The sequence below is a fragment of the Mobula hypostoma genome, chromosome 31 (assembly GCF_963921235.1).
Source record: "Mobula hypostoma chromosome 31, sMobHyp1.1, whole genome shotgun sequence".
NCBI classification, from domain to species: Eukaryota; Metazoa; Chordata; class Chondrichthyes; order Myliobatiformes; family Myliobatidae; genus Mobula; species Mobula hypostoma.
The window spans coordinates 1,576,095-1,590,472 of NC_086127.1; the positions used below are offsets into that span (position 1 = coordinate 1,576,095).

Genomic DNA, 14,378 nt, shown 5'->3' on the forward strand with positions numbered 1-14,378 from the left:
CTTAACCCTCCTACCTGAGCCCGCTGTTATCTGTTAATTAATAATGCACACCAACACCCCTGTGACACCTCACTCTAAATCCTGCTGACAAAATCATCTTCCATCTCTCATCAATTGTACAAAGGGTACATGTTCTCTTTATGTCCGCATTCATATAAGGACCATATAGTCAACTAGATCCTTCACTTGCAAACACCAAAGAGCTGTCACACCCTAACAGATATTTCTCGTCATTCCCCATCCGACGCTACGTACAATACGTAACGTCTTTTTTCCCCTTATCCAAGTCCAGCTCTTGACATTCACGAGTGCCTTATCTACTACGCCCGGCGGAACTGTTCCTATTGACAGCAGAAAGGGCAGATGAGGGATACTGACGCCTTAAATCCAGTCGCTTCGGGCAGATAGAGCTCTCAGCCACAGTCGGAAGCTCACCGAGGATAAGGAAACTCTGATCTGAAACCTCCGCGGCCTTCGGTCTATACCCACCCATGGGGAAGGCTTTTGGCAGGGTTCCACAGGGTAGGCTTATTCAGAAAGTCAGAAGGCATGGGATCCAGAGAAGTTTGGCCAGGTAGATTCAGAGTTGGCTTGTCTGCAGAAGGCAGAGGTTGGCGGTGGAGGGAGTACATTCGGACTGGAGGGTTCTGACTAGTGGTGTCCCACAAGGATCGGTTCTGGGACCTCTACTTTTCATGATTTTTATTAACGATCTGGATGTGGATCTCTCTCTCTTCCCCCCCCCCCCCCTCTCTTTCTCTCTCTCTCTCTCTATCTATCTATCTCTATCTATCTCTCTTTCTCTGTCCCCCTCTCTCTTTCTTAATCTATCTATCTTCCTCTCTTTCTCTGTTCTCCTCTCTCTCTCTCCTCTCTCCCCCACCTCTCTCCCTTCGCTCCCTTTCTTTTTATCTCTCTCTCTTTCCTTCTCTTCACGGGTTAATACAAGGACATCTCCATCAATACAAGTTTACTCTTGTTTCTCACACTGCAATGTGGCCTTACATACTGAGTGCTTCTGATTCCACATTTATTTTTTTTTTTCCGAATGTATTTTCTGCTTGACATGTTTTCTGAAACTCTGTCCACTCCTTTTAAGAGACAGGCCGTACAAGCCGATGAACACCCAATCACCCCGTCATTAGGTACCTCCTGTATCTGATAAAGTGGCCAGTGAGTGTACGTCCGTGGTTCTCTGCTGCTTGAGCCCAACCACTCGCCAGATACGACGAGTTGTGTTTCAGGAGATTATTTTCCACACACAACTGTTGTAACGCGCGATTATCTGAGTTCCTGCCGCCTTCTTGACCATGTAAGTCTATCTGGCTATTCTCCTCTGACCTCTCTCCTTACCAGCAAGTTTTGACACACTCAGAACTGCAGCTCGCTCGGTGTTTTATATCTTTCTTTTTTTTTAGTTAGTTTGTTTTTTGTTTCGCACTATTCTCCGTATATTCTCCAGATTGTGTACGCGGAAAATCCCAGGAAATTAACAATTTCTGATTTCTTCCAAGCATCCCGTCAGGCACCAATAATCATTCACGGTCCAATACAACTCCATCACAATTCATTCCCATGCTAATGTTTTGTCTGAAAAGAACATCCGAACCGCCCCATCATGCCTGTATTCGGTTACTGCCGCAAATTGGGCGATTGGATATTTGCACTAACGAGCAGGTTACAGGTGTACCTTATAAAGTGTACAGTGTGCGTGAATTAAAAAAAAAAGAGGCATCGACGTTTCATCTGAAACAGTTACTGTCTCGGCAATTTCCTTCAGCCCCTCCACCAGAGAACTTACGTGCTAATTACTTATTACGCGTTTGAGCTGTGGATTCGAGGAGAAAATGTCAAGCATCTCCCCAAATGTCAGGCGTACTTTCGTCAAATTTCAGTCGGTTACACATTAACTAGAGCAATTACCAACAGGAGGACACACTCATTCCGCAGTTGTTATACGAAGTTAAATGCTTGTTCTGGATAACAGGATCAATCCTGCGTGAAAATACGAGGAAATCGACAATTTCTGATTTCTTCCAACCAACCAATCGGGTACCAATAATCATTCGCGCTCAAAGACAACTCGATCATACTTCATCCCCGTGATAATGTGTGTGTGTGTGTGTGTTTTTCTGAAAAGAGCATCGGATCCTCTCCATCATGCCTGCATTCAGTTACTGCCGCATGTTGGGTGATTCGATATTTGCATGAACGTGCAGGTTACAGCTACGCCCAAGGAAGTGACCTCTCAGCGAGAATTTAAAAAAAAACAAAAGGGCATCAGCGTTTCATCTGAAATGTGTTACTGCTGTAGCAATTTCCTTCAGTCCTTCCCCCGGGGAACTTATATTCTAATTATTTATGACGCATGTGAGCTGTAGATTCGAGGAGAAAATGGAAAATGAATCTGGGGTATCTGCCCTAATATCAGGCATACTTTCGTCATGGATCAGTCGGTTACACATTAACTAGTGCAACTATCAACAGAAGAACACACTCATTCCGCAGTTGTTATACGATGTTAAATGTTTGTTCTGGATAACAGGATCAATTTTACGCTATTACTGGAAAAAAAAATAATAAAGCGTGATGTACACGATCACCCGAAGATCGGAATAAAGGTATATCGTTATCGTTAACTTGCATCGCAGGGTTATGAGCGAGCACTTCCTTCTGTTGCATGCAACCGATAAACGGACTCCTATTTTGAGTAACATTAACTCATCGATTCCACGTACAGAATTTTTAGTCCATGCAAAACAGTTTCCAGCAAGCAAATGAAATGCGACGGCGTGCGGCTCTGCGCCGGCAAACATGGCTTGGGAGCGTTCCACCGATAAGACTGGGTTTATGACCATGTGTTGTAAAACTGAACTTCGCCCAGGGTGTGCCGAAACACCTTCGGGTCACAAAATTCTGAATTATTTGAACTAAGTGAATCAGAAAAGTGCACTCAACGAAAGGTAACTATATTCCGCAAGGTTAGTAAATTTGAATAAGCAACAGTTTCGAATCGAGTGTTGTATGTGTATTTCAATAATATTTGGTTTGGTAGTGGGTGAACAATGAAATTTTAATAAAATAGTTTCTAAAGGAGTTGCTTTAATTCCTGTTACGTTTTAAAGTAATGCGTTGCAGTTGAAAGTACGATCGGAAAGTAGCACTTTTACTGCACATAGTAGGAATATATTTTTTGAATGAACCACTCCGACTGTCGTTTCCAAAAGCGGCGCCTTCCTTACCGGCCGCACTGACCTCCGGCCCTGGGTTCGCTAACGCCAAGTTGAGCTAAATTTCTCTTCAATATATCTATTCGTCGGTGAGATGAGCGTCCTTATTTTATTTCCCCCGATGAACATCCGCAAACAATTTGAAGTCAGTCCAGACTGCAGAGGTTATCCAGGAGAAAGCACGCGGCAGGCTGTAAGAAGCAGATTTTTCTCATCGAAACATCAACAGTGAACTGTGCCGGTGAGTTGCACAGTCATGGTCATGCCATTATAAGTAATGTGGATATTAGCTTTCACCGGATCTACTTTAAAATAATTCAGTTCCATGGAGTTCAGTCATGTGGCCTATCCTGTACATATCATGCATGACTGATGGGATCCAAGATAAAGGGACGAAATTCAATCTGCGCAGGAGCCGATCATCCCAGATGTCCAGGCACAGACGCCATTCAGCAACTGCATGGCTGATAAACATCTTCGTCTCGGCTCTGACTGTACAGCCCGCTCTGCATCCGAGTAGGTGCCGGAAAAAATAAATCAGAAAAATGTCGCTTGCTTTGATTTATAAGGAGAGATTGGACAACCTCGGTCTGTTTTCCTCGAAGTCCTGCCGAAGGGTTTCGGCCCGTAACGACGACCGTACTCTCTTCCTAGATGTTGTCTGGCCTGCTCGGTTCCTCCAGCAGTTTGTGCGTGTTGCTCGGAGTTCCAGGTTCTCCAGATTTTCCCTTGTCCCCGAAGAAAATAACGGCTTCCCCTGAGGAGAACGTGGCTGGCGATGGGGTTTGTGATTCGGGGTTTGTGATTCGGGGTTTGTGGCTGATGGTGACGCGAGTGGAGAATATAAAATGATGGCTAGCATAGACAGGGAAACAGTGAGCGTTTGGTGGAGGTCCGTAAACGGAGATTTAATTTGAGATTGTGGTGAAGCAAAGGAGATCCGTGGGAGAAAAAAAAAACATATATTAGTTGGAATCTGCAGCGTATTACCAAAGAAATTGCTGAAGACAGGAACAGTAACTACATTTCAGAGACATCTTGAAAGATATTTTACCAAACAGGGCGTGAATGAACGTCGCCCTAATAGAGACAAAGGGGTTCCGTAGAGTCGGGCACAATAGTCAGCGAAAGGAAAACCGGACAATTGACATGTTTCTAAGATGTTACTCTATAATATTTGGTTCCGTTATTGATCCACAGTCGGCCACACCCTCTGCCCGAACATCTCTGATGACTGGAATTTTCCCAGGTCACCTCGGGTAGTGATTTGCGAATATGCAATTCCTTGCCGTGAGAGGCAATGTTCCCTCTGAAGGTGAGCGCGCGTGCGCTCGCGCACAAAGGCATTTAAATCGCACCCAAAAGGGTGTCACCCTCTGCCTCGTCGGCATGTTAAGTACATCTCAGGATCGTACACAATCACATTTCATTTTCTGTCTTCTGTTGCGATTATCTCTCTATTGGTTTGTCTGCACTGTTTAAACTGAAACAAAAATAAGAAAAATAGCCAGTGCGCACAGGTTGATGTCATTGGGCAAAACAAGTGAAAACAACAAGATTTTTCCGCACACTGGTCATAACAAATTAGAGGGAACATTGGTGAGAGGAAATGTCTCCGCATCTCCCCGTCCTACAATGAGTGAACGATCGTCTATTTTGCTCTTTTTCCTCTGCTTCCATATTAACAAGGTGGGAAAATACCTTCAGCGTCCGTAGTGCAAATCAACCTCCTGAGAGCTCGTGACCGTTTTATATTCGACGGGTAAAGAAACGTGAATGATCGAAACTGTCGGCTGTCCGTACTTCGAGAATGTCTTCCGGTGGGAGATCCGCGAATCAAACCCATCCGGACTGAAACAGCCAACGGGATATTTGGGCGCCAGTGTGCGAATTCGTGGAAGGCTCGACATATTGCTCCGATCACTGGACGCTTGTCGTCCAGGCTCGTGAGGATTGCTGGCTTGGAGAATGCCACGTCAATGATATGGTCAACTAACTCAACCTACATAGCTCAATCACTCTGAGCCTGCGATGCGGGCAATAGATATTTCGGATGGCGGACAATGCGTGGATCAACTGTGCTTCGTTATCATGGAATGAGAGTTGTTGACATGAAGTTCAACCGGGATCGTGCAGGCCATCCCATAAAGCTGCTGACCTCTGCCGTGTGGATCGCCGAAAGCAATCGGTGAAAGGCATTGGAACGATTCAGATCTGGAGCATAGCTGCCGTAATAGCCTTGAATAACTGTACATGAGGTAATTTCTCAAACCGGTGTTCCAGTAAAATAAGGCATACCCTCAACTCAACTCCTCCCACCGCTGCTCCTCATAGCCTTCTGAAGCACACGCGACGTTTATTTAGTCGGTCATAGCCGAATCCGCTCTAAGAAGATGAGGCCATTTGAATTCAACCCTCCACCCACCTCCCCGAAATTGCGTAGATCTGCGAATTAATCACCAGGAATATTGTACTCTAATATTACACCAGGAATATTGTATTCTAATCTTAAACTTCAAAACAATTCGATAATCCATGTCAATTATTCCAAATCAATTAAGATTCAACTGTTGATCAAAAGCAAATCAATTACTTCTGACGGCTTTCCTGTGGTTTGTTGATTGCCTTAATGTCGCTCCCTGAATTGTGTGACAAGCTTCTCCACACAGACAGCTTCTGGATGCTTGCTGTTTGAGAATTACAGGAACTTTTGAATACTTCGGCTCATAACGCCTCCACCTCTCTGGGGAGGTCGGGAATCAGGTTGAGACCCGAATGTAGAGGTAGCGTATCTCCGGATTAAGAGAGAATGCGTGTCACGGAGACGTGGACTCTTTCAGTCCTGGCTTAATTGTTGCATCTGATTTTCTTTTAACTTAATATTTTACTTATTATAGGATCCGGAAGCTGCGATCGGCTGCCACCAGCATGGCTGAGAATGGAAACAGGGAAGGGAATCCCGTGACCATAACGACAACCGAGGACGTGGGTGAGTAACAGATCTCGCGAAAAAAAAGGAGGGTTGACCTGAGAGTGGGCTCAGACATCGGCCAAGAAACTGAAGTTAGCAAGATAAATGCAATTCAGGATCACAATCATTGAAATTGGCGATTAAAGCAGTCGTCAACAGAGTAAGTCAGGGGCTCTAAAAAGAGAAAGAGCATGCATTGCTCGGGTGACCAACTGGTTACTTATATTTTCTAGGAATCAAAACCAATTGCCCTAAACTTTGCGATCAATTCCCTCCCTCCGGTACTGAGTCTGGCTCTGTGGCTCAGAAGAGTAGGGAACGGAAGAGGGTGGCAACAGTAATAAGGAACTCTGCAGTTAGGGGGCACGTGGCCAAGTGGTTAAGGCATTGGACGAGCGACCTGAAGGTCGTGAGTTCGAGTTCCAGCCGAGGCAGCGTGTTGTGTCCTTGAGCAAGGCACTTAACCACGCAGTGCTCTGCGACGATATTGGTGCCAATATGTATCGGCACTTGTCCAACATCGGTGTCGTGGAGAAGGGAAACTTGCAGCATGGGCAACTGCCGGTCTTCCATACGACCTTGCCCAGGCCTGCGCCCTGGAGAGTGAAGACTTTCCAGGCGCAGATCTGTGGTCTCACAAGACTAACAGATGCCTTTATAGTTAGTGGGACAGATTCTCGATTCTCTGGGCGCGCAAAAGGAACACAGATGGTAGTTTTCCTCCCAGGTGCCGGGGTTCGTGATGTTTACGAGCGCGTCCACAATATCCTGAAATGGGAAGATAAGCAGCCAGAGGTCATGGTGGTACATGTTGATGCCAAAGACATAGGTGGAAAACGGAAGATTTCCTGACGGCAGAATACAGGGCGTTAGGGAGGAAGATAACAAGCAGGACTTCAAGGGATTGCTGCCTCGGCAACGCAACAGTGAGTATAGGAACAGAATGAGGTGGTGGATAAGTACGTGGCTGAAAGTATGGAGTAGGGGACAGGGATTCAGATTTCAGGATCATTGGGACCTTTTCTGGGACATTTCCGACCTTGAATCCGAGGGAGATCAATATCCTGCCGGAAAGGTTTGCTGCTGCTATCGGGGAGGGTTTAAAATAGATTTGCAAGGTGGGGAACAGAAGCGAAGAGGAAGAGGATAGTGCGTTTGGAGCACAAACAGAGGCAGCTTGTTGGGAGTTTGTGAGGAAGGATAGGCAGATGATAGAGCAACGATGCACACAGCCTGGTGGTTTGAGATATGTACATTTTAACGCAAGGGGTATCACAAATAAGGCGGACGAACATAAAGCATGGATCGATACGTAGAACTATGACGTTGTGGCTGTTCCGAGTCTTGGATGTCTGAAGGGCAGGAACGGCTGCTGTGTGCCGGGCTTTAGGCATTTCAGAAAGTACCGGGTGGAAGGCAGACGAGGTGGGGTGTGGAGTTGCTAATCAGGGATAGTGTCACGGCTGCAGAAATGGACTGGCATTTCCTTAGAGCAAGGGGTTTGGATGGGGTGCAGTTTATTCGGTGTGCTCAGGAAGGTTTCCTGACGCAATATATAGATACACCAAATGCTCTCGGTGAGAGAGCGTGTTGGAGGTGATGATCACAACTCTGTTTCCTTTACCATAGCGCTAGAGAGGGATGGGAGCGGACAATCTGGTAAAACATTTAATTGGGGTAGGGGGAAATATGACGCTATTGGGCTGGAACTTGCGAGTATAAATTGGGAGCAGATGTTCTCAAGAAAATGCACGGCAGAAATGTGACAAATGTTCGGGAACATTTGCATGGCGTTCTGCATAGGTATGTCCCACTGAGGTAGGGAAAAGATGATAGGGGTAAGAACACTGGTGTACAAAGGATGCAGGAAATCTGATTAAGAAGGATAACAGACTTACGGAAGGTTCAAGAAACTGGGTACTGAGAGAGTTCTGGAAAATAAGGTTGCCAGGAAGGAGTTTAAGAATGATATTAGAAGAGCTAGAAAGGGCAGTAAGAAGGCCTTGGAGAGCAGGATTAAGGGACACTCCAATGCATTCTGCAGGTAGGTGAATAAGAAGAGGATGAGCCGTGTGAGAAGCGGACCAATCAGGTGCGATAGTGGAATCGTTGTGCATGGAGTCGGAGGAGGTAGCAGCGCTAGTTAATTAATACTTCGCTTCAGTATTCAGCAGGGGAAAGGACCTTGGCAATTGTAAGGATGACACAGCGGACTGAAACGCTTGACCATATGGACAATAAAGAACATTATGCGCTGGAAATTTTGAAAAAAAAACATTAAGTTAGATAAGTTGCCGGGACCGAAAAAGATGTATATCAGGCTACTGTGGGAAGCAAGGGAGGAGATTGATGAGCCTCTGGCGATGATCCTTGCATCATCAAAAGGGACGGGCTAAGTACCGTTGCTAACGTTGTTCCTTTGTTCAAGTGAAGGAGTAGAGATAACCCAGGAAATTATAGACCAGAGAATTTTACTTCGGTGGTTGACAAGTTGCTGGAGAAGATCCCGAGAGGCCGAATTAATGAGCATTTGGATAGACATAATCTGATTAACGATTGCCAGCATGGCTCTGTATGGTTGTAGATGGTTCGTATTCTGCATGGAATTCGGTGACTAGCAGTGTTGCACAGTGATCTGTTCTGGGACCCCTCCTCTTCGTGATTTTAAAAAAATGACTTGCCTGAAGAAGTAGAAGGGTGGGTTAGTCAGTTTGCTCATTACACAAACTCTGGGGTGTTGTGGATAGTCTGAATGATTGTCAGAGGTTACAGTGAGACATCGATGAAATGCCCAACTGGGTTGAGAAGTGGCAGATAGAGTTCAACCCAGGTAAGCGTGAAGTGTTTCATTTTGGTGGTAAAATTTGAAACCAAATTATAGAATTAATAGTAAGGCTATTGGCAGTAAGGAGGATCACAGAGATCTTGGCCTCCGTGTGCATATGGCACTCAAAGCTTTTACTCAGGGCTACAGTGTGTTAAGAAGTCCTATGTTGTGTTGGCAGTCGTTAACCGTGGGGCTGAATTCAAGAGATGTGAGTTAATGTTAGAGACATAAGAGACTCTGGTCAGACTTCACTTGGAGTTTTGTATTCAGTTCTGGTCACCTCACTACAGGAAGGACGTGGAAACCATAGAGTGTGTGCTTAGAAGGTTTACGTTGCCTGGATTGGAGAAGATGCCATAGCCTGAATGAACTTGGCCTTTTCTTCGTTGAGTGATAGAAGGATGAGACGTTACCTAATAGGATAAGATGATGAGAGGCATTGATAGTGTGGATAGCAAGAAGCTCCCCCCCCCCTCCCCACCCGCCCAGGGTTGAAATGGCTAATACGCGAGGGCATAGTTTTTGAAAGTATTTGAAAGTTCGTACAGACGGGATGTCAGGGGTACGATTTTTTCCCCCCACAGAGAGTGGTGGGTGCGTGGAATGCACTGCCAGCGACGGTGGTGGAGACGGATACAATAGGGTCTTTTTAAGAGACTATTGGATGGGTACATTGAGATAAAAATAGAGGGCTACGAGGTACGGAATTTCCAGGCAATTTCTAGAGTACGTTACATGGTCAGCACGACATTGTGGGCCGAAGGGCCTGTAATATACTGTAGATATCTACGTTCAATGTTTTCTGTTCTATTGCAGCCGCGGTAATGCAACTAATTGTCCCGGAATCAATCCCGTGCGCTTTATCTTCGGGAAGCCAATATGTTTGCTCGCGGCAAAACCAGTCTCCCCTATGAGACCAATGTTTAATTCCCACTTAAAATGGAGGGATCTCCTCTCTGTAGGCCGAAAGAATTCACACGGAGTTCGGGAATCGCCTTAGGAACAAACTTCCAATTTACTACAAGTTGAAGTCAACAAGGTCTAAAATGGTTCACTGCTCTTGTACTTTGTTACCGCACCCCCCTTCAGCTGCGTTCACAGATTCAAAGCGAGCCTTTGCAGTATCAACCTTCAGTCCGATCCACGTGAGCTGTGCGCATGTCCGCTTTCGCCTTCTGCGCTCAATGGCAAGCTTCCGCCCTTGAGTCCCGTGAGGCCTTGCTCGGTATCGAGGCCTGAGTTCACTACAGTCCACGACAGCCTGTCCATGAGAGTCTGTGACAGACTCTCACTGCCTGGCACCGACTCTGTCATGGTCGTCGTTTCATTACTTTATGCTCGTCCCCGTACACACGAGAAAACCTGCAGAGGCTGGGCATCCAAAGCAGCAGCGCACAAAATGGTGGGAGAGAGAAAACAGTTGACGTTTCGGGCTCAGATCCTTCATCATGACGGGTGAGCCCTGAAGGGTCTCCGCCCGAGATGTTGACTGTTTACTCCTTTTCATGCATGATGCCCGGCTTGCTGAGGTCCTCCAGCCTTGTATCTCTCTGATATGCTACTGAATTAAGAGTTCATTATTCACTGCAGTGAACTTTCTATCCAGCACGACCCCGTTCAGAATTAAATGTTCGCCATCAGCAATGGTCATATCCTCCGAACATAAACAGTTATGCAAGTATATTCAGCGATGGTCGGCGTTTACTCAGCTCAGTCTTAGCAGAAGGAATAGCGTACATTGCGCTGGACTTCTCGTTAGTCGGCGCAGGTGAGAGTACAGCTCACTGGGTCAATTGGTGGGCTGTGATATGTATATATTTTATGTTCTTCGCTTCGTGGCTTGTCCTAGATAGAAGCTTTTGGGAGAAACGAGGTGACCTCTATGCAGCTGAACAAGTCTGTGAACTCTACAGCCCGTCTCAGTGATAACGCATCCTGCCATCGTAAGCGCTTGGAACGCATTGGGGTGGAAATCCCACAAAAATTATTCATGTCCACACTCGACTGGACCCTATTTCACTGATGATCCCGACATGCATTTATGGTAAAACTGAGCAAAGGTGATTGCTATTTCTACAGAGGGTGTGGGTGCCGCTCGGAGGTTCGGAATTTATTGGCATAACTTATTTCTCCCTGAATTTGCATTGGTGCGACGGCAGCTATCCGTAGGCCAGATGGGAAAGGGAGATAGTCCTTCACTGAAGGACAAGCTGTTAAGAGTTCGGACGTTGCCAGCACTGTCTCTTCTTTTCTTGAAGATTCATGAATTAATTGCATTAGGGTTAGTTCCCAGATGCAGTGTTTGGAAATGCAGTTTGTAAAACCGAGGTGTATTGGTGGACGGGGCAATGCATGATGAACTGCTGATTACGCTATAATTCAAGAGATGGTGTTGGAAGGCTGGAGTGGGCTTGCGTATTTGTCACGTCTGGTTATGTCTTAAAAAAGTCTGAGTCCACGCAACAGCAGAATGTAGCCCAGAAGTTACTTGCGGGGTTTGAGGTGGTGTTTGGTCACGTGGTCGCGGTGGCTCTGCTGAGCGAAAGGTGAAAATTCAATATTGAATTGAGTCTATTGCCTACAGGTTCGAGCTCCGCGATCAGTGAGTCCGTGGATGATTTCAAACTTCTCCAGTTAACCATCTTCTACCGGGACAGGCTGGCAGAGTGCTTGGAAGGAGCGGTGCACGACGTCATCTTGGCATTAACGAACGAGACGGAGTTCAGTGGGCGGGAAATTCAGGTGAGTCGGACGGGGTACGTGTAAGTTTGATTCCTTCATAAACACGCGACTGACGGGATATCAGAGCTTAGAATAAGGGTCATGCAGTGATAGACACACCGAGGACAATTTTCAACTAACATACCAACCCGGATTTTCAGTTGTTTATTAAGATAAGTGTTGGCCCTAATCAAGACCGGTTAAATGCCAGTGGGTCCCGAAATCTGCGAATGATGCCTTAGGAGGAAGGAGCAAGAGATTAAACGGAAGCCAATGTATCACTTGGCCGGCCAGTCACCCGCCACCACATTAATCGGACTTCAGCAACAAAGTCGTCCTATTTTCGGTATTTCGCTGCTGTCCTACCAGGCACAGCCGAGAACCATCGTCCGTCTGTCACCGGCTGTCACATTGGGCAGAGTCGCCGATGGCGACTAAGGCAGTTTCCGCTGGACTACCCGTTGTCACAGAAAGAAGAATGTAGATCATAGAAATCTACCCAACAGTACAGGCCCTTCGGCCCACAATATGGTGCCAACAATGTAACCTAAACTAGCAACTGCCTAGAACTACCCTAACGCACAGCCCTCTGTTTTACTAAGCTCCATATACCTATCTGAAAGTTTCTTAAAATAACACTATCATACCCGCCTCTACCACTCCACGCACCCACCACTCGGTGTGAAAAACATACCCCGGACGTCCCCTCTGTACCTACTTCCAAGCATATTAAAACTATGCCCTCTCGTGTTAGCCACTTCAGCCCTGAGGGGGAAAAAAACCCTTTGGCTATCCACACGATCAATGCCTCTCATCATCTTATACACCTCTATCAAGTCACCTCTCACCCTCTGTCACTCCAAGGATAAAAGGTCAAGGAGGAGAAAAGTCTCAGATCAGACACTCAGTTGTCACTTTGTTAGGTGCAGAAATGAAACCAGGTGTGGTCTTCCGCGGCTGTAGCCTATCCACTACAATGCTGGAGTGGCTCCAGTATTCCGAGATGTTCTTCTGCGCAGAACTGCTGTACTGCAGAGTTATTTGAGTTACTGTCGCCTTCCTGCCAAAGTAGAATAAATTAGCTATTCCCCTCCGACCCGTCTCAATAACAAGACATGTTCGCCAACAGAGCTGCGCTCGCTGGATCTTTGATGATGATGATGATGATGATGATGATGATTGTTGTTGTTGTTATAGCTATTATGATGATGATGATGATGATGACGATGATGAATCGTACTATTCTCTGTAAACTTTAGACACTGCTGTGCCTGAAGATCCAAACAAATGAGCAATTTCTAATATGCTCAAAACTCCCCGTCTGGCACCAGAAAATACTGTATTCCTTGATCACAATAACACAGGTCCCATTTCTTCCCCATTCTTTTGTTTGGTCTGAACAACAACTAAACTTCTTGACCCGGTCTCCATGCTTTTGTGCAAGGGGTTGCGGCCGCATAATTAGCTGATCAACTAATACAGTGGCCACTGTGTGCACACTGAAGGTTCCTCCCAGTCACTCTGTTAGTAAGATTATTTTCATCTGACATTTCGGAATGTCGGCCTAATTTGTGGGAATGGATTTCAGTCATCTCATTGACTCATCGCATGTTCAGACAGGATCGGCGCAAGACCTAGTGGCTGTTTTCTGTGTTCAAAACAGTAGAAGCCGGATATAGAGCAAGTTATTATCTTCTCATTCTCTCTGTCTCTCTGTTCCTCCGCCTTTCAAAGGCAATCACCGAGCTCGCCGACAAGGGAGAGCGGGCGCACAGTTCCAAACTCTTGCTGAACCTGGTGACGGAGAAAGGCTGCCGGGCCCGGAGGGCGATGTGGGATACATTCCTGAAAATGCGGACTGGAGTTCCGAATCTGGACGAGATTCTTAAGGAGATTCAGCAACCTGGTGAGATCATGTCCACAGATCGAATATATTTTTTACGATCCAACACTGCGTAGTTGACGATGAGAGTGCACCGATTTGAATTCTTAACATCTAAATAATTTCAACAGGTTTTGTTCCGAGTCATGACCTCCAGCTCGCTCGAGGTTTCTCCGAAATTTCCAGTGATTTGACATGTAAGTAATGAACCAATATCGATTAGCAATAAGCGGGCATCTGTTTTGGTAAGAGATCCCGTGACAGATTACGAGTAGCACCCTGGCACGGAACAGAAATAGAAAAGGGACAGCGCAGTTAATGTACGTGGACGATGAGTCGTGTGGAGGAAAATAGGGGCAGACCACAGCCGAGATTCTTGCAAGGTATTACACCGCTTTGAGGTGTACACCTTTAATTACTTTGGGGGTAGTTAAAGGGGTAGAGCTGAGGCCTCGGAGCTCTCGGTATCCGGGTTCTATCCCGGCCGCGCGCAAAATGAACGGGGTATTCGTCCCTTCTGGCTGTGAACTTTTGGGGATCCCCTCAGTTGCTCCGGTTTCCTCTTGATATCCCAAAGTCTAGTGGGTTGGTTGGTTCACGGGTCACTGTTACCCGCTCGCTTGGAGAGTGCGGCCGATTTGTTGAAGGTTTTACACAGTGGTTGGGAATCTGAGGCTAATTAAAGGTGCAAAGTTGCAACGATTTAAAACACGTTGTTTCATAGTCGGCATGTACTCGATGGGCCGC

The 14,378-nt window shown here is 46.3% G+C and overlaps 1 protein-coding gene across 1 annotated transcript in view; it reads left to right on the top strand.

Annotated features, from left to right (window-relative positions):
* LOC134339917 (uncharacterized) overlaps window positions 1-14,378 on the top strand; it is a 68,506-nt gene that overhangs the window by 37,507 nt on the left and 16,621 nt on the right. Inside the window, exons 12-16 of the mRNA XM_063036704.1 lie at window positions 4,999-5,172; window positions 6,128-6,219; window positions 11,613-11,770; window positions 13,484-13,655; window positions 13,763-13,828. Of these exons, the coding sequence (XP_062892774.1) occupies window positions 4,999-5,172; window positions 6,128-6,219; window positions 11,613-11,770; window positions 13,484-13,655; window positions 13,763-13,828 (662 nt within the window). The remainder of the gene's footprint in view (window positions 1-4,998; window positions 5,173-6,127; window positions 6,220-11,612; window positions 11,771-13,483; window positions 13,656-13,762; window positions 13,829-14,378) is intronic.